At 31.5% G+C, this 26,811-nt stretch overlaps 1 protein-coding gene across 1 annotated transcript; it reads left to right on the forward strand.

The window, feature by feature from the left end:
* The first annotated feature begins 18,108 nt into the window (after positions 1 to 18,108).
* LOC129311156 (uncharacterized) lies at positions 18,109 to 25,200 on the forward strand. The gene is made up of 4 exons (XM_054953202.1): positions 18,109 to 18,558; positions 18,986 to 19,222; positions 19,331 to 19,548; positions 24,506 to 25,200. The coding sequence occupies exons 1-4, from the start codon at positions 18,304 to 18,306 to the stop codon at positions 24,684 to 24,686; spliced, it is 891 nt and encodes a 296-aa protein (XP_054809177.1). The 5' UTR covers positions 18,109 to 18,303; the 3' UTR covers positions 24,687 to 25,200.
* The last annotated feature ends 1,611 nt before the right edge of the window (positions 25,201 to 26,811 follow it).

Below are 26,811 nucleotides of genomic sequence, written 5' to 3' on the forward strand. Positions count from 1 at the left end.
CCCACTTATTCTATGAGGAACTCAACCTAATTAGTCTCCACTGGTTCATGAGGAGGCTAGATTAAGGATGCGACACCTCATGGTTGTTGGTATTAGGGAAAACCAAATTACACAAATAAGTGAGTTAACCCTGCCTGGTAGCTCCTCACAAGTGGAAAGGCTAAGTTAGTCTGTGAAGGACGTAGCCACGTAATAGCCACCGATTTCATGTCAGAGGTAACATGAGGGTATAAGGTTAGCATTTGATCATGCATTTAGATCTGGTCATATAGTTGCTATTATTGTGATCTAACATGTGTTTGGGGTGCATGGTTGGTATGATTGCAACCTCATGTTATGCATTATCATTAATTATGGATATATGTGCTTTAGGCTTAGTCAACGATTGTTAATGTTGTGAATTGTGTTTATGTTTATCACATGATTTTATATGTGTGTTATTTGCTAATTGCATCTGTTTTGGGTTGATATACAACTGTATAGATTAGGTAGACTTGGTTATTGAGTGGTTGTACTCACCTTTCAATTCTCAATATTTCAGGGCCTAGCTCATCAAATCAAGACCAAGGAAAACATGCCGAGGCATAAGATTGTAGATAAATCTTTTTTGCATGCCTCAATATGTTTGTTTTATGTGTATTATCTACGTTAATTTGCCAATTAGAATTCACATGATTATTTTTGTACTACTTGCATTATTATAGTGTACAATTTGTGTATTTTGCACTTTGGGTTAATAAGTTTTAGTTGTAAATCCTTATATAAGGCCAAAATACTTGTGCAAGTAGGAAAATGCATGTTTTGATTGTTTTGGAATGAAAATGATTGTTTGGTGTAAGAAATTCTTTCCCCTTATGTTTCATAAAATTTAGGATTAAGTGGTAAAAATTTAATATACACGTATTTGTATGACTGTGGTATATTGCATAAGTCCTTTAGAGTCCATTGAATATGGTTGGATAATTGGTGTAAGCTTTTAGCACTTATGTGTGTGTTTGGACACCATTGTGGTGAATTTTTATGTAAAGTGATGAAAATGGGTTTGGATGTCTAACTCTTTATAGAAAATGAGTTTGAGTATCAAACTTGTGCCATTATTTAAAGCTAGGAAAAAGTTCTGTGTAGACATTGAAATCACCTCAATTAGACGTCAGACAGAGATTTGGGACGTGACGGAAGTTCACTCCCTGTGCTATCATATGACAGCAGCTGTTTATAGTTATATTTCATGCAATGTGTTATGGCACATGGCATAGAGGCAAGGGACGCCGCAGCACATGTCCCATATTTTGCATAAATTACATATTTGAGTTTTAAAACAAGTATTTTAGGCCCCATTTGATTTCTAAGCTTTTGTAATATTTTGAAAACCTTGTTTTAAGCTTAATTACAGTGTTTGGGGGAGTTTTAAATGTTGAAATCTTGGGATCTCATTGTAAATGTTTTGACAATTGTTTATTCCACTAAAATTTTGGAAAAATTTTCTCCTAATTGTGAATATATGAAAACTTGGTAATTATTATTGGATTTAGGCCCTTGATTACCTTGATTTTAATGTTAACGATATTTAGATATGGTGAACTTACAAGTGTCACGCCACCCTTGACCTCTTTACTAAAGTTTCATGCCTCCTTACTTGCAATAAGCTCCACTTATAGTCTTCCTCGTATTGGGCTAAAGTTTGCACATCTTGACCTTGACTTTTCATTGATTTAGATTTTAAACACATTATACACGCCTAGATTCTCTCCTTTGGGCTTGGGAGGAGTGCCCCAATACTTTCTAAGCCCTTAGACCTCTTGTATAAGATTGAACAAGACTTGTTTCATAGATCTTTAATATGTTGTAAAGGATTTTTAAATACGTTGGATTGAAAGTATTAAGCTCCTTACTCCTTGTCTTAGGCTCCTTTCATGCCACCATGTTCATATTTTCCATTTTCAAGCTTTGTTGCCATTAATTTCATGTCATTCGTGCCATGGGATCCATCACTTGACATTACCCATAACTACATTTATTGAAAATATTAAAAATAAATAATTTTAAATAGTTAGGATCCCAACATGTATGGAAAATCATTAAAAATCATTTAAAGGTAAGTAATATTACTCAGCGAAAGCTTATAGTTTATTCAAACACTCTATAATAGGAAAACAAAGGCAAAATAATGTTTTTTAAGCAAAATAGGCTATATGCTATGGCATGTGACATGTGCATCATGGCATATGGTGTAGAACTACAAGCCCTCACTTTATGTCATGTGCCACGGTGCATGTATTAAATTTTATTGTCGTTAATAAACTTTTGATATGTATCATTTCTTCATTCGATGTCCGATTGAAGTGATTCAAGTGCCCACACAAAGCTTATTTGATAAGTTAACTAATAACTTATTTCAATTCAATGTTCCATTTAAAAATTGAACATTTGAATGTAAAATGATCATTTTTGTCATTTCCACCTACCTGAGTATCATAAATTCTAACCACATATCATTAGCTATTTTAAAGGCTTAACCATGTTCAATGAGACATTTTACACCTGATTAAATAATCATATCATCAAAATCACATGTATATTCAAATTTAGCCACCTAGGTGCACCTATTTACACACATTAGGCCCATTTTTTATAGTTTCTCGCATACAAATATTTTTAGCCAAAATTTCACATTTATAACTTTTATAGCCACAACTATACACTTGTATTAATAACTTAGCCCATGTTATCACAATTCATATCATTTCACATATTATCACACACCAGGGTATATATATATATATACATGCAAGTGCATCAACATTATATGCTGACATACAACTTATATAATTTATATTTACAACTTAATAAGTTCATTACACAAACTCTAAAAGCTCGATAGTAGCACTACTAAGCCTAGTCTGAATCATTCCCCTTGCTCCTCTCACTACCAAAATGTTTAAAAATTGTAATCATAGGGTGAGATAAACATTTCATAATAGAATGACTCACATTTATCTATTAATAAGAATAATTGTAAACAAGTAAACTCATATATATAAAAACATATCCATTTTCATCAAAATATTTTCACACACTAGCATGATCTTTCTAACCATTTGATCCTCTATATCATCCCAACTGAATCCATAGCTTTATTAAACCAATCATACACACACTAATCTGATCGCACCTTTAGTAGTAGAATTATAAGGCTAAAGGTGTTCTATTCTACTTTTGAACTAGGGATTTTCCCTATTACATACACGATTGAGGTGTCATTACTCTAATACCGCACCTCACTGATGCTAAGAAGCATAAGTATCTAACACCGCACCCATATAAGCACCAAGGAGAGAATTTCCAATATTGTACCTGAATAGGCACTAAGGAAAGGAATTCTTCAACACCGCACCCTGTTGAGCACTAAAGAGAATAAATGTCATGTAGTCTTACACTACTCCTGCCTATGGGTAAACTCCCACCCCTAACATGATCATACCTTTTTAACACAATATAGTTACATTTTTCAATTGTATTCTACTTTTATATATAAAACAACCACACATACACCCCTCTTAACTCTTTACTCTTCTAAAATCATTTTCCACAATAATATACTATATAAATCTAATTTTTTCAATACAATTTAAGCAAGTTTCTCAATTTACGCAAATGATTGAAAACACATATATTATATTCCACTATTACTCATAAACAATTAAACTAATTATAAAACAAAGTAAATTATTCAATTACCTTAACTCTTTTATCACTAAAAAGGTTACCCGTGGTATTCTTTTTAATACTCAACGTCTATAACTTGAACCCACACACTTGAATATGTCAACTTACACAAATTAGTATCATTATCATTGTTTCTCACAATAAACCATATATTTCCTTTCACTTAACTATTTTAGGTCTTACTCATTCTCTCTAATCTTTCTACCACTTCTATCAACCTCAACACACTTAATACTAGAATTCTCATCCTCTAACACTTCACAATTTAGGGCTATATCAAGTCTACAGCCTTAAAAATTAATCATTATTTCCTAAACCAGTCGCAAAACCTTATTTTGATTGCCAAGAATCTTTTTATTAGAAAAAGGTAAGAAATCAACCTCTTAAAAATCCCTAATTTAATTTCTCTATACTCTAAGCCAATATAAATTAGAGTAGAATAGGAGCTTAAGGCAGCACAAAACTAGTCTAGTAAGTAACAGGTCTATTATAACTCCCAACACTCTAAAAATTGATACCCTAGCAGATAAGACCTCCTTCTCCCTCTCTGCTCTTGTTTTCCTTCCCTTTCCTTCTGAATCATAAGCTAGTCCATGTCTTTAAAGTCAATTTTTTATGCCATACACTACAGCGCATGTAGCTTATGTCATGGTGTGTGGCACAGTGAGAAGAATATCACTGCTACTCATATGCTTCACTTTTGAATGCCATTCCTCAACTCAATCCTATCCATTCAAGAGTACAACAAGTCAAAACACCAACTTACTTTCCAAAATCTTGATTATTCAATTAATCCATTAATTTACTAATTTACCCATAATTAGAAATTAGTTTTCTAGATTAAAGATTCAAGATGTGACAAACTTCAATCCCAAAGTAAAGAGGGTTATAAGGTGTAGTCATGCATTTCTATTAAGATTATCTGGATATTTTTGTGCTTGGAAATGTGCTTTGGTATGCCCACTTAGTAATCATATAATTGGTTATATCATATATATCAGAACCTTTATGTCTCATTCACTATATTTATCATTTTTACAGGAAAGAGTCAAGTTAGAGAAGCACCGAAGGTATGGTTTGATGTGTATGAATACCATTAGATTTAGTTAGGCCTCTTTTGGTTTGGATTATGTATTTTTGCCAACCATAGGACTTAAATTGTATAAACAAGCATGTGACTCCCTACTTTTGATCAAACTTGTATTTCATTGCCATGAGTTAGTTTTTGACATTCATGACCATATTTTGAAGTTTTTAAATGATTTACAATGTGTTTGGAGTAAAAGATTAGTTTATGTCCATTTATGTTGGTTTTCTATATTAACTATATTGGGTGGTTATAACCAAACTATGAGAATTTTGATTGTATGAGTAAGTGTGAGCTCAAAATTTTGTTTGGAATGCATGTGATATGATCAAGTGTCTTATACAATGGTTATTGGCTTTAGGTTGGTTTGAGAGGTGAAAAGTATTTGGAAATTGTGTTTTCACCCAATATGAAATTTTGTGGATAAAATCCTTTTATGGAGAAATTTTTGTATCAAACCAAAGCTATTAGTTAGATTATTTAATAAGTTTCATATGAACATTTGAATAATTTGACTTGGCTATAGTCCATGACACAAAGGGGAGTGCACTTAGGATAAAAATGCCCCTACTCACATTTTGATTTCTAAAACAGTCCTTTTGACCATTTAACCCTTCAATGAACTTGTTTTGGTCAATTTAACCCTGAGGAACTATATTTCACCATCATTTATGATTTTTAATAAAAATGGTAGATTTTAAATACTCATTTTCAATAGGATCCATAACATTCAAAAAATTTTAACCCTAATTTATTAACCTACTGAGGGTAATTAATGAGTTAATGTGGTGTGTGATTTGAGGGGCTTAACTTGGCATAATTTTTATGATTTCAGCCCTAGAAGTGGGTCCAGATCAATGGCAAGTCACCCGAGAAAGGAAAGAGGGTGAGAAACTAAAGAATTGTTTTCTGTGCCACACGCTGTGGTGCGTGGTTGGTCCACCATGGCACACGGAGATAATTTAAATGTAACAGGCTCCTTTGTACCATGCACCGTGGCAGAAGGCATTGTGCACTGTAGCGCACAGCCAAAAATTAAATATATCTTATTCGTGAGCTACATGAAAACATAAGAGAAAAAGAATAGGAAAATGAAGAGCTCGATTTTGGCTCTGTTAGGGCACAATATTTGGTCCTATTGTTGATAGATTGAAGCTCCTAAACACCTAAGGTAAGAACATGGTTCTTTCTTCTTCCTTTCTCTCCCTCATTTGTAATGATTTATGGTAGGGTTTGAGTTGGGAGATAGATTTTTGGTCCATAGGAGTATGGGTCTGATTTGATTGGTTAAAATAAGTTAAATAGGAGTTGTTTAATATATTGGAACACCACATTGATGATTTTAGAAGTGGCTGGTCCATGGGAGCATTAAATGTTTGAAAATTAGTATTTATGAGGAAGTTGGGAGAGGTTAATGTGCATTAATGATGGCTTGAAGTGTTATTAATGATAATGTGCATTAATGGAATCTAATGAGCCCATTGGGTAAGTATGGGTATTAATTATGCGTTGATAAAAATAGTGTATGAGGAGTTTTACATTGATAAAGCTTAAAGAGCTAGATGATGATGATATTCTTGTGATATGGTTGTAGAGAGGTTTGTTTTGGCACCATTCAAACTTGTTAAAGCTTTGAAAAGTTGGTAAAGTGAGGGGTAAACCTTTGACCTCTCAAAGGTTTGAAGTAGCCGGGAGAAACTTAATTTTTATAGTTGAATATTAATTATGTTTATGAAATGTGATTTATGAGTTACATTAATTATGCATATTGGCAAAGTGTTGAATTGTGGAATGTTTTCTTTTGAAAGAAAACCTTAATTCTACTACCCTTGATGTTTTATGAAATTAATTGTGATTTATTAATAGGGGATAGAGAATTGCGATGAAATATGTGATAAAGTGTAGAGCATTTGGGTTATGTGAGTTCATGTGTTAAGAAATGAATGTTAAAATGCATATTATGTGTGAAATGTACATAGCATGATCATTGACAGGAGTTCGCCTAGAGAGAGGAGTAGATTGATTGAAAATCCACGTGGTATTGGCAGTAACCGTTGGAATCAGAAACTAGCCTTGGCACCGACCGTTAGAATCAGGAGGTAGCCCTTATTCTATGGTTGATTCAGAACTATCCCACTTATTCTATGAGGGACTCGAACTTAAGTAGTCTTCACTAGTTTATGAGGAGGCTAGATTAGGGGTACAACACCCCATGGTTGTTAGTATTGGAGGAAACTGAATTATATAAGTGAGTGAGTTAACTATAGCTCGGTGGCTCCTCACAAGTAGAAGGCTGGGTTAGTCTGTAAAGGATGTAACCGTGTGATAGCCACCAATTTCATGTCGAAGGTAACAGGAGGATATAAAGTTAGCATATGATCATGCACATAAGCCCAACCACATAGTTGTTAGTTTTGTGGTCTGGCATGTGTAGAGGGCACATGATTGTTATTTTTGTGACCCTATGTTATGTTTTTGTGAAATAACATAATATGGTATTTTGTGGCAAGCCCAATCATAAGGTTGTTATTTTTGTGAACTGTGGTCTAGTGCTATGTGAAATATGTGTTTATGTGTCTAATTGCATCTATTTACGATTAATATGCAACTGTATGGGATAAGTGAAACTTGGTTACTGAGTGGTTGTACTCACCCCTTAATTCTCAATATTTTCAGGACCTAGCTCATCGAATCTGAGTTAGAAGAAACATACAGAGGCTTAGGATTGGTGGAGTAATCCTCTTTATGCCTCTCTTTTGCTATTTACATATGTATTTGTTAATATCTTTGCCAACTAGGAGAATTGTCATGATTGGTGCACTTTGTGCATGATTTTGTATTTAACTAATGTATTTTGTGCCTTGGGTTAGTGAGTTTTTGTTGTGAACTCGTGGATAGGGCCAAAATACTTGTATAAGTAGGAACATATGTATTTTTGAGAAATATGAATGAAATAGTTGATTTTGTGCAACTTTTCCTCCCCCTTTATGTTTTATGAAAATTGGGGTTGAGTGGTGATTTTATGAAATAAGCATTATTGGTTGAGTGTGGTGTATTGCACGAGTCCATAAGAGTCTATTAAGTATGGTCAGATAGTTTGTGTAAGCTATTAGCACTTGTGTTTGAGTTGGGACACCCCATTTGAGAAATTTTATAAAAATGTGGTAGAAATAGGTTTTGGTATCCAACTTCTTATAGAAAATGAGTTTGAATGTGAAACCTGTGCCATTAGCTAGAGCTAGGAGAAAGTTTCATGTAGACACTAAAACTACCTCAATTGGATGTCGGACAGAGATTTGGGATGCATTGAAAGTTCACTCCCTATGCTATCAAATGACAGCACTGATCTGTCTAATTTCGTGCAACGCACCACGGTGCATTGTGCCTCATGCCGCAGCGCATGGCATAGAGAAGACAAGCCACGGCGCTCGAGCCATAAGCTGTGGCGCATGTGTCATTTCTGCATAGAACTTGTTTTTGGGTTTTAAAACTCATTATTTAGGTCCCAATTTATTTTCAAGCTTCCGTTTTATTTTTAAAACTATGATTTAGATTCCTTATATGTTTGAAATTTGAATTGGCAAATTGGGATTCTTATGAAATAATTTTGAGAAATTCTTCTTTTAAAACCTCGGATTATTATATATTTGAGTTAATTGTGGTTTAACCTCAGGGAAGTTACAGATCCCAGTAGGTACAATTTATTTAATTTAGTTTCTTCCATTTGGTGTTGCTTTTTTAACTTAGTTTCTTCCTAATTTACCATGGTAAGCCTGAGTTGAGATATTTAACTATTTTCTACCATGGTAGTTGATTTGTGAAAAGTTATAGTTGTAAAAAAAATTCTTTCTACCATAATAAACTCTTATAAAATGGTCTTGATTCTTTGTTACTATGGTAACCCCTTTTTCACCATAGTAAGGTTTTGAAATACTACTTTTATTTTATCCACCATGGTAAACCTCCAGCTACCATGGTAGGGTTTTGAAAAGTGAATTTAATCCTTAATTACCATGGTAGACAATTTTTCTACCATGATAAGCATTTATAAGTTGAGTTTTGAGTAATTACTTATTTTCAGAAGAAAATTAATTTAAAAATTTAGAGTGTTACACATTTAGGTAGCTTAAACCAACCCATTCAGTGTTGTTTATATTGCTTTTAATCATCTTAGATTTATAATTTTAAGTCCTTAAATACGATCTAGGTTGGCACTATACCCAATGGCAAAGCTAGGACCTTGGGTAGGAAGGGCAAACTTATTTTACATATTAAAATTAAAAAATATAAATAATTACACAATAAATTTTTCTACATTGTTTTTATGTTTTGGAATCATTGAGCAATTAACTTATTGTCATTTAAGACTCAAATGAGTTTAAAGTTTAAAATAAAAAGATGAGGGGTGTAAAATGTAAAAAATTATGGTCTTGGTATATAATTTTCTCTAACTATAAAAATATTAGTATAGCTTAGTTAATTTGATGTCAACTAAGGTTCATTATCATAGTACAAAGAAAAGGGAACAAAAAATCTAGGTGGAGCACCAATAGGGGTTAAATTTAATAGAATGGGCCAGTTCCTCACAATATGACTAATCAAGATTTGAATCTTCACTTAAAAAAGTGCTCATATTTAATAACTGATTGTATCTTGAATAAGATTGCATCTAATAGAAAGGTACAATCTAGTAGTAGTGATTGAAGTTATATTTACCTTGCAAGCTATTCTTCAATTTCATGTGGCTGATCTTGTACATTTCAAAATGGTGGGAAGGAAACTAAAATGATTGGCTAGCCTGTCAAGCTACGCAACCACTTGCTTGCACTAGTAAAGAGACATATGGCCCTTTACAAGTTTACATATGCATACTTATATTTCCTTCTCTCTCTCTCTAAACAAACATATATATTTTGTAGTTGTTAGATATATATAGATTTTATATGTAGAGTTGAAAATAAGAGTTGGACTTAATGAGCCACCTATTTAAACTTGCTTTTATATAGGTTAGGGCTTAAAAAATTGATATTTTTTAATAGGATTGTGCTTTGAAGCCTGGTCCTTAAAATACAAGCTTAGGTTTGGGCATATACTTTGTTGTTGTTAGATATATAGATTTTATATGTGAAGTAAAATAATGCTGAAATGAATTAGAATAATTACCTTGTAGCATGTTGTGGTCTGTGCAGGGCTATGTGAAGTCTTGGAGCCTAAGGCAAAATTATTTAAAAGGCATATTGTTTTGTCATTTATCTATCTTTGTATTATTTTTCTAGCTTTTGCCTTTTTGAGATGCAAAATCTTTTATTAAAATTTTGTAATCAAGTAATCCAAACATTTTCAATAGATAATATAGCTAATCCATCTAACATATTTTGTATGAAGAGTAAAATATCTATATATAACATGACAAGATTTACACATTAACAATACAATATTCATTCACTATACATAGCTACCCAAGATGTGATTTTTTTTAAACAAGGGGCAAATGAGTTATTTTACTAGAAAATATATTTGCATATAAGGCCTTTGGGTTTGTAGAATCAATTCAAAATGAGTTGTGCCTTAGGTGTGATTTTTTTTTTTTGATATGGGGGCTCTAGGTGCGATTCTCCCTTGTTGATTTTAGTTCACGAAGTGTACAAGTGATGGCCCAGATGCATGAAATTGGGACCTTTGATGAGCTAAACAATGATCCAATGGTCAAGAATACAAGTTCTAAATCTAAAAGGAGAGCTTGTTGGACAAGCTAGTCAATTTACCCATTCCCATTTTCATTAATTTCTTTTTCCATTGAATAATTTATCATGCATCATGCATACATGTCTGATGTTTTCATTTTGTTTTATTTATTCATTTTAGCATATTCGAAATTTAGGAGACATTTATCATTATGTGTTCATGCACTCACATCATCATCCATCCTTTAAAAAATATTCCAATACATCACTTTAGGCAACCTAGTCACTAACACAATTCTACACAAAATAAGGCAAAATTTCAGATCAAACATACTCATATTCAGATCTGGAATTTCGCCCCCTCCAAGCCACATTCCATTTTCAGACTTCTCTCATTTCTGTCTCCATCTTCAACCTCTATCTCTCCCCCTTCCATAATTCGTTCATCTCTCACTCAAATTCAAACCTAAAGCCATCATTCTATTGCCACTTGAAGTCCCAATTATATCCTTGCAAGTCCCATCTTCTTTGGCTTCCATTTGGCTTGGGTGATTCTTTGAGCGATCATTCTATTATGACATGTTATTAAATCTTGAAATCTGTGGTTAATTTTGATCATGAATGGAAGTAGATTGCTATTTTGGATGATTAGTAGTGTGCTGGAATTTTATTGATTAATTTAATCCTTGTTGCCTTGGTAATTGAGTGCTTCCCAATTAATGTATATATATAATTTATGATAATGTGTTATATACTTACTGGATAAAGTGAAGGGGTATTTTTACCCTTTAACTATTAACTTAGGCGCATATAATATTTTAAATTTTTATGTGATGCAATTTCACTTTTCAACATTTAAAAATGATAAATTAAATACTTTGTCATTAAAAAAGTTAATTTTGACCACCAGTTAATTTAAAATTTTTAGAAAAGGACATAAAAATAACAAAAAAGACATAAAATTACACATAAATATCCTATAAAAAAATTAATATCAACTAAGTCCTCTAAATTACATGTAACTGACAAGATATCAATGTTATTTCTTACCCATGTAAAAGGCCAAAATACAATTGTAACCAATTATTAATTTTGATGCTTAATTGACATTAATTTTTCTTCTAGAATACTTATTTGCAATTTTATGGATCTTTTTTTATAATTTTTTAGTCTTTTTTGTAGTTTTTCAGTTAACTAATGGTCAAAATTTAATTTTTTTAACAGCAAAATGCTTAGTGTATTATTTTCAAATGTTGAAGAATAAAATTTTATCACATAAAAATTTAAAATATCAGATACTCCTAAGTAAAGAGTTGAAGGGGCAAAATGTTATTTAACCTTATTAGATAATCTTAATTGAGTACAAATTCTGTTACGGTTAGAGCAAGGTAGATGTTGTCCAAATCAAACAAAGGCAATCAATCGAGTAATTCTCAAAATACTTGATCACTGTCCCCAATTGGCCACTAATAGTGATAATTGCATAGTTGCTATACACACACACACACACTAGAGAGCTTTAGGTAATTAAACTCGATTATATAGGAGGAGAAGTGAATTAATTAAGAGGAGCAAGGATTGAGTGAGAATCATTGTTAGGGGAAAGTTCATTATATTTCACTGTTTACAACAAACACATTTTCACTGAATTTGTATACTCAATTACTCTGTTTTTGCAAAATCACTAAAGTCAAATAAATATTAGAATTAGTTTCAACTTGCATTTATGTAGCTTAAATCAATCAATTCAGTGCAGGTATAAAAAAAAAATCAATTTAGTGCTATTTAAATTGCTTTTAAATTTTAATCATCCTAGGTTTAAACAATAATTTCAAGTCCTTGAATACAATCCTGGTTGGCACAAAACCCAGTGACGAAGCTATGGCGTGGGCAGGAAGGGGAAATTTATTAAAATTTTAAAAAAATAATTTAATAATGAAAAATATAAATAATTACACACCTAACAAAATTTTTTCTGATGTTTTTATGTCTTGAAATTATTGAACAATTAATTTATTGTTATTTAAAAATCAAATGACTTTGAAATTTAAAATAGCAAGATAAAGAGTGCAAAATATAAGTATGTAATTTTCTCTTACAATATCACATTAGTAATTTAGCTAAGTTAGCTGTTGGCCCAAAAAAAAAAATTATACTCTCTCCCGATCACAATATAAATTATGGTCAATTAATTTTTAATTTATAGACAATGTTTGTTAAAACTTTAAATTTTTAAAAATGTTCGCATTTTTTAATTTATACTTTCATTAAATATTCTATATGAGAGCCTCTTGATAATAATAATTAAAATTTCAATATATATATTTTTTTAAAAAAGTAGTAAATAAAATAGGGTTATGATTGAAAAGTTAAATATAAAAATTATTCAACATCATATATTTTGATTCAAGTAAAGTTTTTAAGAGGTGCCTTATATTATAGCCTAAAAGAAGTACCTAAGTTAACTTAATTTGAGGTCAACTAAGGTTCATTATTACTCCCTCCTCATTGCAATACATATAACTCATAGTTAATTAATTTATAATTTATGAAATAGTGTTAGCTGAAACTTTACATTCTTAAAAATGTTCACATCTTTTTAGTTATACTCTTATTAAATATCCTATATAAGAAACTTGATAATAATAATTAAAATTTCAGTACAGTATTTTTAAAAAAATAATAAATAAAGTAGGGGTATAGCTAAAAAATAAATATAAAAATTGTTATTTTTAAAAAATATTTTATTAAAAAAATCAATCAAAAATTGTTGAAGAAAATTTATATCAGTTAATGACTATTTATTGTTAAAACTAGAATGAACATTTGTCGATTCAGATCTTTTAATAATAATTATTTATTTAAATTTTAACAGTAACTTATTTTAAATTAATAATAATTCATTCAAATATTTTTTATTTAAATTTTAATAATAATTAATTTTTAATTGATATAAATTTTTTTTCAACGCTCCTTCATCATTATTCTTTTTATTTTATATTATTATCCGCCAAGAGCTTAGTACAAAGAAAAAGGGGCAAAACAATCTAGGTGGAGCGAGATTGATGAAAGTTATCTGCACATTACACGCTGTTCTTGAGTTTCACGTGGCTGATCTTGTACCTTTCAAAACGATGGGAAGGAAACTAAAACGATTGGCTTCCACGTCAACTCACGCAGCCGCTTGCTTTCACCACTAGCTAGATATATGGCCCTTTACAAGTTTGCGCGTGCGTGCCTCTATTTCCTCCGTACTTCCTTCGATTTTATTTATAAATTATATTTTAAAAAATTTATTTAATTTTATTTATAAATTAAAATATATTTTTTTAGATAATATTTAAAAATATTTTTAAAATTACTCTTCATACAAGAAAAAAAGTAATATGACATTATTTTTTAAATTTATTATATAAAAACATATTTAAAATTCTATACATTTTTATTCTTTGTACTTTTTTTATATTGATATCAATGAAATTGATAAAAATAATTTATAAAGAGAGCCAGAGGAATATATAATATATACTTTCCAAACTATAATATAAAGTATTGTCTCAAAATTTTATCTTATTTAAAATATAAGGCATTTAATTATTTTTATATTTATTTTTTAATTAGACATTTTATTTTACTTACTATTTTTTAAAAAAATCACACATTAGAATTTTAATTAATATTAGAAATGCTCATATGCTTTGTGAGTTGGAGTATCTTATGATATATCCAAATTGAATATCATATTCCATCATATCATGGTCTATTTGAATGACCAAAATGCCTCTATCAATTTTAATAAGATCATTGATAACATATATGTTTTGTGAGTTGGAGTATCTTACGATATGTCCAAATTGAATATCATATTCCATCATATTATGGTCTACTTTAATTAGATTCAATAAATTTCAAAGTAGTCCTTCATATGACCTAAAGTTGACTTAATATTCAAATATTATATTGATTAGAATTTTTAATTAATTAATACTAGTTCACAAATATTCCAACAACAATCCACTAAGAAATTAAATTTCTGAAGATGCCAACTAAGGTTATGGTGTCAAATTCGAATTATTCAGAATGTGACCAGAAAGCGGAATAATATGCAAGTGTTGTCTATTTATGATTTATAATTAACTTGCGGTGAAGGAAAACGAACCTCATAAAACAGCTGATTAGGGTTGTCATTGTTCCAAACGGTACCCCCCACACCTAGATTATCCTTTTTTTATGCGTATGCGTATTTGTTATCTTAGGCAGACCATCTTTTAGGTACAACAATGGCCCAGGCTAATTCGGATTCGCCCATAGTTAGGCATTCGAAAGGTGGAAGAATTGGCCAGAGGACATTTTTCCATACCCAAGCAGGGATCGAACCCGTGACACTTGGTTAAGGGAGGATGAGCCCTTATTGCTCAACCACATGCTCTTGATTTAAATTATTATTTTTTCAAACAACTCGAGGAAATTATGAACTGTGGGCTAAACATAAAAAAAAAAATAAATTAAGAATGATTGATCATAACTTTAATTTGCTTTTTTTTTTAATTTAATTTTTACTTTTATTTTATATTAGAATAAGGAAAAATTACAAATAAGGACCTCCAAATGTCACAAATAACCAATCAAGACCATTAAATTATAAAATTACATTTTAGGATTATGGTTTTTTTTAGTTTAAAAATAATGGTTTGACTAAAATACCCCTGTCCAAGGATCATGTTTGCAAGTTTGGGAGTAAATTTTTTTTTCAATTCAAATAAAGTGGTTTTACAACCCCTTTAACTAAATTTCTAACCTAATTAAATTGATTTTTAGTATTAGTGAATTTTAAATTGGCCAATTGCAATTAGCCTGAGAATAAAGGTGTTTATAATTCAAATAAAATGATTTCATAACCTCTTTTAAATAAATTTGCAAACTTAATTAAACTTAATTAGGCTGGCCAATTGCAAGTATGGGAGTAAAAATATTTCCAACTCAAATAAAATGATTTCATGAACATCTTTAAATAAATTTCCAACCTAACTAAAGTAATTTCGATATTAGTGAATTTTAAGTTGACCTTTTAAACATGAGCATTTGATTTTTAAACTGCAAAAAAAAAATCATTGTCTTAAAATGTAATATCATAATTTAATGGTCCTAATTCGTTGTTTGCAATATTCAAATTCGATATTCAAAGGTCCCTATTTATGATTTTCCCCCCTTAGAGTAATCTCTTTCTGTTATTTTTCTCCAATTTGTGTTGGTTAGTTTTGCTATATTTTACTCTTCTAGCATAAAAATTAGTTTAATTATTTTCTCTTTATCACAAATTAGTGCATATAGTATAGGTTTTTGGGGTACAAATTATTTTCTCCTGACCAATGTTTTGAGAACCAGATTGACCTAGATAGTTGGACTGGTTCACCTATCAATTAAACATGAAAGTAATTCATTTCAGCTTATTGGACTGTTTAAAGGTTAGTCCACTTGGGACTAGGCGGTTTTAAGGGAACTAGAATTAGATTAGAATTTAGAATGAGTGAATAACTTTTAATTTTTAATATGCACATATATATAATAAAATGATGAATAAAATATTGTATTTAAGTTTTTAAAATTTACAAATTAAATATAACGTGTTTTTATTTAAAATTTATGTACCATGATTAACACAATAAAAAATTATTTTTAAAAATACTAATTTTATAATAATATTTTTGTTTAAATATGTATGGATTTAACAAATTTTGGAATAAAAGAGGCATGGAGGAAATACATTTTAGAGTCACATATATTTTTAAATTTATAATATAGACAAACGTAATCAATTTTAAAATAAAAAACATGCTATTTTAGTTTCTAATACGGACAAATTTAATAAATTATATAAAACAGAATAGGCTGCTATTTAGATTTTGTGATATCATTTTAGCAAATTTTCAAAAGTTACATGCTTTTTACATTAACTATTAATTTTAAATTCACTAGATATTTTTAATTTAAATTGATATAAATAATTTATTAACTAGAATAAATGGTTGTTTGCTTTCAAATTTAACCCAATAACAAATTCTAATATAAAACAGGTTATTATTTATATTTTTAATTTAATATAAATAATTTTTTTATTTTGTGATCTTTTTATCTTCTAATCATCATAAACAAACATATGCGAAATAAAAATATTTACTTTTAATTGTTATAATTATTTATTTGTAATTACTTATACAATTTTATTTCACATTCTATATACTATGACTTTTTGTAAAATTATCAATTAATATCTATTAAATATTTAACTTTTTTTATGTTGACTGTCAATTTGGATTAAGGATAATGAAGGGAAGGCAGGAGGATTTTTAAAAATCCGGTCTTTAAAAAAAAAGAAAAGAAAAGAAAAGTAAGTTTAAAAGTTTTTAATTAATTTTATTTTCTATTTTATTCATAACATCTTCTCTTTATTAAAATATTATTCTAATTCTTTATTTTTTTTTCAAATTTAATTCATTAAAATCTTTTATCTTTCTTCCATTCCCTGAATAAATATAAAATTAAAATTTCTCATGCATTGAACGGAGTCTAAAATCTAGTTTCTTTTGAAAATATAAATATTAATAAATTAGTATATAATATTGTTAAATTTTTTAAACTTTATTTAATAAATAAAATATATTATTTAATATATATATATACTTGATTAATTATAAAAATTGAAATTATACAATATTATTATAATTTGTTCACACCCCGGGCGCACCGACCCAGCGTCGTCCCAGATACCATAAGTGTTGGGTATACTTGGCTGCAATCTATTAATTGAAAATTATATACCAGATATGTGATTTAAAGGCATATTGGGTATATGTGGATGGCAGCAAATTTCTCTTAGATAATAAATACTATAACGGTAAAATTAAATTTGACAAGTTATTCCTCCTAATCTACTGCTCTGATCCTACAATATGTTTCATCAAAAATAAAAAAATTATTAATTATATTTAAAAATTTAATAATTTTTTATGTGTCTCTATTAAATATATATATTTTAACAATATATTTTATTTTATCAATATTCAGTAAAAATTTTATGAAAAATTTATAATAAAAATTTGATGAAATAACTTATAAATAAGATAAAAAATTTTTTTCCTTCTATTCTATAAATAAAATCAGAAAAAATATAGTAAAGACCAAAAGTATTTATTTGGAAGGCACACCATACAATGGTGCCATGTGGGAAGCACAATAAAGTATGGTGTAACTTAATCAAATTTCAGAATCATTAATCATTAACCATGCTAACTTTATTTGACAAAAAAACTGCGCTAATTTTTTTAATTTTCTTAATGGAATTTTTAAATTTTTTTTCGAGAAGAGAAAAGGTACGACATTCCACTTTTTCATTATTTTTTTCTTGAATTTTTCTAATATTTAAATCTTAACTGAGCCAGAAGAACCAAACCAACGCGACAACCGACAAATTGCGTCATCATATCCGTAAAACGCATGCTTAGTCGGAACTCACTCACTTTGAGGTTCTCCCATCTTGCCACGTGGCTCTCAAGTCCCGGACGACACCGTTTGGGCCAAATCATTTCTACATTATGAGAATCGTTGCTTTTGCGAGTTGTGGTAGTGTTGTGCATCTACCATCTTCTTCCTCCCTGAATACTCCTTGCTCCGCGTTTTCCTTCCCCCGTTTTGGTGTTCACATTAACGATTCTTCGTTCGTCAACCCTTGAAGAAGTGCTTTTCGGCCGGTGATTGCGAGGGTTCGAGTTTTTCTTCCACCGGTCAGTTAGGGCTTTGCCTTTCCCGATGACTTATGATGATCATGATGGTGGCCCAGGAGACCTCGTCCCGCACCTCACTCTCCGAATCCAGAATGATGATAACAACGGGGGCTATGTCAAATTGAGGCCCGAACCGCAAGATTCTGAGCCAGAGGACTCGTTGAGTGAGGCGGCGGGATGTTCTCTACGGTATTGGGTTAAATTGGCTCTGTTCCTTGCATTCTTTGGCTTCTTGGCTGCTGTTGTTATCATATGGATCGGACCCTTTTTCATGGATAAGGTTTGCCATCACGCACTTGCTCACCATCGAGTTCTATTATCTATCTTCCTTGGGCTATCCTTGAATTTGCATATTTAGGGACTTGCTTTCTTCTCAAAGGTTTTGAGGCGGTTGGGTAGTTTGGCCACCTTGTCAATGCTGTTTACGATTCTTCCTTCTTCACCATGGAGGATTTTCTTTTTAATGTTGCTAACCCATGCGTCTTATCTTTTGTTGACTCTAGTGGCCAAGAAAAAAAAAAAAAATCTCGACTGTAAACATGAAATGTGTAAACTTAAGGTGAAATCTGTTTCAAATATGATTTCTTGCGGCAAGAAATTTCACCACTGGGACAGCTTATTGTATTTTTGTGTCATTGTTTTGGGCCTCAGTTGTAAATTTGAACTTTGAATGTGCAACCTGATTAGTAACGCGACCTTTGTTTCAGGTGATTATCCCAATAATTAATTGGGAGAGAAACACATTCAGCACGCCGGTTTTAATCGTTCTGATATTTGTGTCTGTAGCATTATTTCCAACGCTGCTTTTACCATCTTCACCTTCTATTTGGGTGGCTGGAATGAAATTTGGTTATGGTTTTGGGTTCTTGCTAATAATATCTGCAGCATCTATCGGTGTGTCACTCCCTTTTTTCATCGGCTCTATTTTCCATCATAAAATTCAAGTATGTGCCTTGTTTTTATTTAAGCCACTTTTAGTTTCTAAAACACTGTCTACATGTGTTTTCCTCACCTGTCCTAACTAGGATCCCGCATTTCATGATTCTATGCAGGGGTGGTTGGAAAAGTACCCAAAGAAAGCTTCTTTTCTAAGATCTGCAGGTGGAGGAAATTGGTTTCATCAATTTAGGGCAGTTGCTTTGATCAGGGTTTCTCCATTCCCTTACATACTCTACAATTACTGTGCTGTGGCAACAAATGTCAAGTATGGACCTTATATAATGGGATCCTTGGTGGGAATCGTACCAGAAATATTTGTTGCAATCTATACGTAAACTTTCTCTATCACTCTATATCTACCTACCTACCTACCTATCTATCCCTATCTGTCTGTTTGTCAGTTTGTAGCGCGTACAATATTTGTGCTATGAGTTTGTTTGTGTTTTATCCTGTTAGTTCGTAATAAAGAAGAAAATGTTGAATGTCTACTAATTGCATTTGAAAGTTGTCATGTGCATAAAAGTATAGGGTTACTCTTTTTGTACAATTTTGCATGTTCATCCTTTACTGTGAAGTTGTATTGTGTCATTAGCTTGTCTGTTTGGCTTTGGCATGAATGTGTTTTTCCCTTATGTGAGTATACTTGTCTACGTTATGCTTTTATATACTATTAGCATTTTAAGTGCTTTAATAAACTATTATGGCTCTCAATCTGGCTAACTGCCCATCATGCTTTTCTCTGTTTTCGTGGTTTGCCTTCTTGAATTATGTTGTTTTCATGATCAGTACTACAATGAAGACTGGCTACTTATGAAATATATCTTGAAATGATTTATGGATATCTGAAACTAAAATGACAGTGAAAGTGAGATTGTCCTTCACTTTGGTTGTAGTGTCATATGTCAGGTGGCAGGTTGCTCTCACCTCTGACTTTATGTTTCCTTACTGGTTGCTTAGTGTCTTATGCTTGCTTTAGAAATTTCATATGCTTTTCTTTGAAGCAATTGATCTTAGTATGTAAACATCTTCATCTCATGTCCTTAGTTTTTATTGCTTCTTGAATTTGACCATCGGAAATATACTTGGTAGGTGAATTGGTTATTTTTCCTATGAAGAAAATGTATATTTTGTTTAGAGCAGGTGGTGTTCATAATTGTTTCTATTCTGATTTAGATCATAATTATCAAGATGATGACTTGGGTCTTGCCACCTACTTTATGTTCTTCTGGTGCTCATCCTTTTTCTGTGCTAAACATGTTGATTGAGAATTAAGAAATACCCCCTTTGCTGTCCATTATCTTGGGATTCATCCTCATCAGCCCCAAATAGTTAAGCTCTTATGTCTTTTTGTTTTGGGAAGGGATTGTTACTTGGTAACCGATACCTTCTGTTAATTCAATGATGGACTTCTTTCCTCTTCTCTTGCCTTCTCCAAAACTTTATTGATAACTCATCTTGATCAGCAATGCCATCTTCACTGTCAATTCTATGATTAGTTCTAGTTGCATCTCTCTCCACTCACCAATATTTACCTATGATTTTGAAGGTGCTTGCCTCAGCACCTAATGGACTCTTCATGGCTAGCCTCTCTCACACCATGAGAGGCACTACATTCCGTCAGATGTTGTAAGACCAGTGTTGAGTGCCTTCAGAACCTTCTCCATTGTTCCACAAATGCGCATCTGGGTTTGTAAGCAACAGGAGAAGAGTCAGCTATGAACCTAGCCCAAAAATAAGATATGAAATGACATTGAGATGCGATAGGAAGATACCAAACCCCAACCTTAGAAGCTTAGCCCGGCCAAAATAGTCACTCATATTTCCGCTGATTATTTGTGTTATTTTTCAAAATTTATCCACATGTTTTTCCAAATTTACATGCATCTATTTTTGGTTTATATATCATTCCCCACCCCAACTTCGCCTTTATTTATAGTCGATCCTAAGTTCGGGTAAAGGAGGAGGGTTGTGTTAGGCTATCAACAGCCAACGTAAAATTTTGTTGAATCTATCATGGACATCGACAATAGACGTTATAATGTTAATGCTAGGTCGTTGCTCGTAAGTAACGCGTTGCATGGCTCGAGTACAATAACAAGTGAATTAGAGCCGCTGCATCGGTGCCCGGATTTAGTATTAAATGAGCAAGGGTTATCGCGTCACTCTGGATTGCGACTAAAGAAGTTAGTCCATGAGAACAAGATTAGATTTGGTATTTGGAATGTTGGGACATTGAATTGTAAGTCTGTAGAGGTTGTAGGGGTTATGATTCAAAGAAAAATTAATATCCTATGCCTGCAAGAAACAAAATGGTGTGGAAAAAAAGTTGAGGATATTCAAGGTTTCAAACTTTGGTGTACAGGAAAAGTAAGCATACGTAATGGAGTAGGCATCATTATTGATAAGGAGTGGAAGAAGAACATTGTAGAAGTTAATAGAATTGGAGACAAAATTATTTCCTTAAAAATGATAGTTGGACGTGAGATTGCTAATATTGTTAGCACTTATGCGCCTCAAGTTGGGACAGAAGCCAGTCTTAAGGAATTTTTTTGGGAGGACTTGGAGGGGTTGATTCAACACATACCACTAAGTGAAAAGATTTTTATTGGAGGAGACTTTAATGGGCATGTAGGGAGGGAGGCTGGTCAGTATGCGAGGGTGCATGGTGGTTTTGGTTTTGGAGAGTTAAACAATGAAGGACAAACTCTTCTTGATTTCTCGTATGTGTATGATTTTAAAATTGCCAACATTTGTTTCAAGAGATGAGCATCTCATCACTTACAAAAGTGGAGCCTCAAGGTCACAAATTGATTTTCTTTTGGTTAGGAACACGGAGAGAAGACTTTGTAAAAATTGCAAGGTGATTCCTGGGGGTGCTGTAACGACACAACATAAGGTCCTTGTCCTTGATGTGTGTATTATGAGTAAAATTTAAAAATATCGACAAGGAGTAACACCGAGGATTAGGTGGTAGCAATTAAAAGGTGAGAAGCAAGATATTTTTAAGCGGAATCTTTTAGACAAAGGAATTTGGGAATTTTAGGGAAGTGCTTACATCTTGTTGGAGGATATGGCTAAAAGATAAAGGAGGTTGCAAAAGTAGTTTTGGGAGAATCAAAAGGTGTTGGTCTGAGAGATCAGGAGTCTTGGTGGTGAAATAATAGTATATAGGACAAAATCAAGCATAAGAAGAAGTGTTTTAAAGCCATACATTTGTGTAACAATGAGAAAACTTGGAAAGATATCATATGGCTAAGAAAGAAACTAAAAAAAACTTTTGAAGAATTTTATAAGAGCCTTAATACAAAGGAAGGAAAACAAAACATTTATAAGATTATTAAGAATAGAGAAAGAAAATCAAGAGATCTAGAACAAGTAAAGTGTATAAAGGATAAAGAGGGAAGAATTTTAGTTACAAATGATGAAATTAAAAATAGATGGGACACTTACTTTTTCAAACTTTTCAATGATGGAGAGAGTTCGCCTAATAATTTGAAGGATTTAGTAACTCATGAAGGAGAACAAAATTTGTCATTCTATCGAATAATACGTGATAAGGAGGTAAATGAAGCTCTTAAAAAATAGCAAATCGTAGAGCCAATGGACCTGATTGTATATCTATTGAAGTGTGAAAATGTTTAGGTGAAGAAGGGGTGAGATGGTTAACAAAGTTATTTAATGTGATTTTACGGTCTAAGAAAATGCTTGACGATTGGAGGAGAAGTGCATTAATTCCTATTTATAAAAATAAAGGAAATATTCAAAATTGTATTAACTATAGAGGGATTAAATTTATGAGTTACACAATGAAATTGTGGGAGAAAGTAATTGAGCATAGTTTAAGATTGGAGACAATTATTCCTGAGAATCAGTTTGGTTTTATGCCAAGTAGATTGCTTACAAAGGCGATTTATCTACTAAGGAGATTAATGAAAAAGTATCGTTGTAAAGATAAAGATTTACATAGTTTTTATTGATTTGAAAAATACTTATGACCGTATGTTAAGAGAAGTACTTTAGAAAGCCTTGAAAAAAAAGGGAGTACGGATTGCTTATATTAAAGTTATACAAGATATGTATGAGGGGGTAAAAATGAGTATAAGAACATCTAGCGGTCAAACAAAAAACTTTCCTATAAAAATTGGACTACATTAGGGATCATCTTTGAGTCTTTATCTGGTTAACTTGATTCTAAATGTTTTGAGAGAACATATTTAGGGGAAAATTCTCAAATGTATGCTCTTTGCGAATTATATAATTTTTATAGTAGAAACAAAAGAAGAGATTAATTATAAACTTGAGTTATGGAGGAGGACATTGGAGTCGAAAGGTTTCCATTTGAGTAGGAGTAAGACGGAATATTTATGTTGTAAATTTGGTAAGAGACTAATCGACAGTAATTTGAAAGTGAAATTGGGAAACTAAATTATGCCTCAAGTGGAAAAATTTAGATATTTGGGAGCCATTATTCAAAATAATGACGAAATCAGTGAGGATATTTCACATAAGATTCAAGTTGGGTGGTTTAATTGGAGAAAAGCTAAATGAGTTATTTGCGACCGTAAGATGCTTAATAAACTTAAAAGAAATTTTTATCGTACTGCTATTGGATCAGCTATGTTATATAGTAGTGCATGCTGGGTTCTAACGAGACAGTAAGAGTATAAAGTTGAAGTAGTAGAGATGAGAATGTTACGATGGATGTGCAGACATATATGAAAAGATAAAATTCGAAAAGAGCACGTACGCGAAAAAGTGAGGATAGCACCTGTTGAGAAAAAATGGTAGAAAATCATTTGAGATGGTTTGGACATGTACAAAGAAGACTGTGGGAGGCACCGGTGAGAAGAGTGGAACATATAACTTTGAACCCTGGTAAGAGGGGTAAAGGAACGCTTAAGAGAACACTTTTGAAAGTTGTTAAACACAATCTCTTAATTAATAATATTTTTAAAAACTTGATAAATAATAGAGCACAATGATGTTTTGCAATTCATGTAGTCGATCCCACTTAGTGAGATAAAAGCTTATTGTTGTTGTTGTATAGCATCCCCAACCTTGTATCACTCAATTACACTTCTTCTGCACCTCTCGCCTGAAAACTTAGAACGCTTCAACTCTCGCCTGAAAACTTAGAAGTGTTACTGAGGTCTTCTGCTTTAACCTTATGACAATGATGACTTTGCTATTGGTTAGCCATTTCAAATGTATGCTTAATAGGATGGAAACTGAGGATGCTGCAGAGCATCAAACTGTCTTGAACTCATTGTTTCCTTGGCTTGCTGCAGGGGTATTTTCATACAGACTCTAGTTGATGCCTCTCATGAAAAGCGCACGCTATCTGCCGTGCAAATTATCTTAAATGTTTTTGGCTTCTGTTTAACTGTGGCTGCAGCAGTCTTTTTCACAGTCTATGCTAAGAAGAGACTCAAACAGTTGCAACAGGAGGATGAGGTTTTGCTGCAATAATCCAGTAATTTTTCAAGCTGGGCATCTCTCTTTGCTGCATGAACCATTTACCATCTCACTGGGCTCATGGTGCAAAGATGGGTAAGGATATATATATATATATATATATATTAAATAGCTTCCTCCATTGGAAGGTTGAACGTCAAGTGTGCATACCGGAGGTCACAAAACTAACTTGACTTGGGATTTGGATTCTCTCAATTTCTCAAGATGATTAACGACAGGGTTCATCATTCAAATGGTTCACACACACCGTATGTGTCTTTTCCAAGTTGACACGGTCAATTACTTAAGAAATTAAAACGTTCCAAATCTCTTGACTTGACCAACACCAGCATTCCCCATTTCTTTTTCATGTATCCCACTTCTCAAAAGAAATGTATTACAGTTGCCACTGTATATGAATGAAACCCCCATTTTCTGGCAAGTTCTTGTGTACGTCGTGAATTGACTACATTGTTACTTTCTCTTTGACCAAAAAGAAAGAGCAAGAAAGAACTTCTAACATGGTTCACATCTACTGTAACTTCCTAGTCTGAAAGTCTTTATTTATTATTTGCTTCTACTATAACTTATTATTTACTTATGATCCAATACATGCATTATATTATAATATCCCTTTAGTTGAGCCACTGATTTTCTTCACTTCTATTGTTTTACTGACCGCCTGGAGTTTTCTGATGTCTGCCTTGGCTTCATGTTTAATTAAGCTTCGCGACTGTCTTGTTCTGGTGTAAATTTTGTACTGAAAAATTTGAAGTGCCGAAAATTGAACTGGTTATTGTCTTATTGAATCAGTTAGGGTTAGTGGTTTTTATAATTAAAATAAAGTCCAAATTTGATGGACAATTTATTATTATTATTATTATTTTGCTTTTAAACTCAAAACAATGTCATTGCGCCCTCAGCAAAGAGAGAAAAACATAAAGTTCAACTCGCTTGACCCGACCAAATTTCTAACCGACCCGGTTAAGGGATATGTTCATCAGTCTGACCGACCAACGGCAACCTGATCTGAGTTAAAATGACCAACCTGATTTGAGTTTTAATGCTATGAAAATTGGTAGACACTGGGATACCTTGTGAATTAGGATAAAATGGAGAGACTCGTCATGAATTAGGCTTGGGATGAAATTGTTTGAAGTCCGTGCAGTACAAACACACATAATACCTACGAATAATTAATTCTTATTAAATGGGGAATCACGCAGAATTAGCGTATTAATCAGGGTGCTTCAATCTTTGTTAATAACTTAATATACATGAAAACCTAGAGATATATGTTGTTCATCACCTAATCATACTTTCATTGAGTGGTTCTGACGCGAGGCATCTGAATGATAGTTCAAAATAATTTTAAATTTCATGATGTGTCATTTCACAAAAGACAATATCAATTGTGGGAGTCTCACAATTGAAAAAACATTCAATTTATAAATTCAATCAAATCTTTAAAATATAAATGATTTAACCATTTAAATAAGATTTTAAAAACTTAAATAACGCAATTTTAGTTAATCTAGGATTCTAAATGGATAGATTATATTCTAGTGGATATGTTAAATCCCTTATTTGAATTTAAAATAAAATAAACTAATTTTGCCTAAATTGAAATTTGAATTTAAAATAATATAAACTAATTTTTAAAATTTAAGAAAAATATTAACTAAATTAATTGGATTCATGTATTGGGTCAGGCCTAATATGTTAAGAGTTTTTTTTTTTGGATTTTTTTAGAACTACATTTGTTTTTAGGTTACCTTGATCATATAAAACATTTCTAATTAACGAATTTAGAGCTTTTTTCATCCTCTTAACTTCAAATCTAGTCATTAGTTTTCAAATACTCTATATTAATTTAAAGGTAATAAATGATGAATTATGACTCGTCCTTTGATTCCCATTAGGTTCTTCTTCTTCAAGTATCTCTCTAGCAAGAAATCTTAGATACCTTTTTATAGGTTAAGGTGCAAAAAATTTAAAATTCTTTTTTTTTTAAGTTTTTAGTATCGTTAAGCCAATAATGATACATAAGTATCCATTAATTTCATAAAATATATCAATCTTCTCCAATCTATTAAGTTCTATTCTCAAAACTTGACGGTCAATGTCAAGCTATTTTAAT

The sequence above is a fragment of the Prosopis cineraria genome, unplaced genomic scaffold (genome assembly GCF_029017545.1).
Source record: "Prosopis cineraria cultivar Desert tree isolate PC_DT_omini unplaced genomic scaffold, ASM2901754v1 PC5, whole genome shotgun sequence".
Taxonomy (NCBI): domain Eukaryota; kingdom Viridiplantae; phylum Streptophyta; class Magnoliopsida; order Fabales; family Fabaceae; genus Prosopis; species Prosopis cineraria.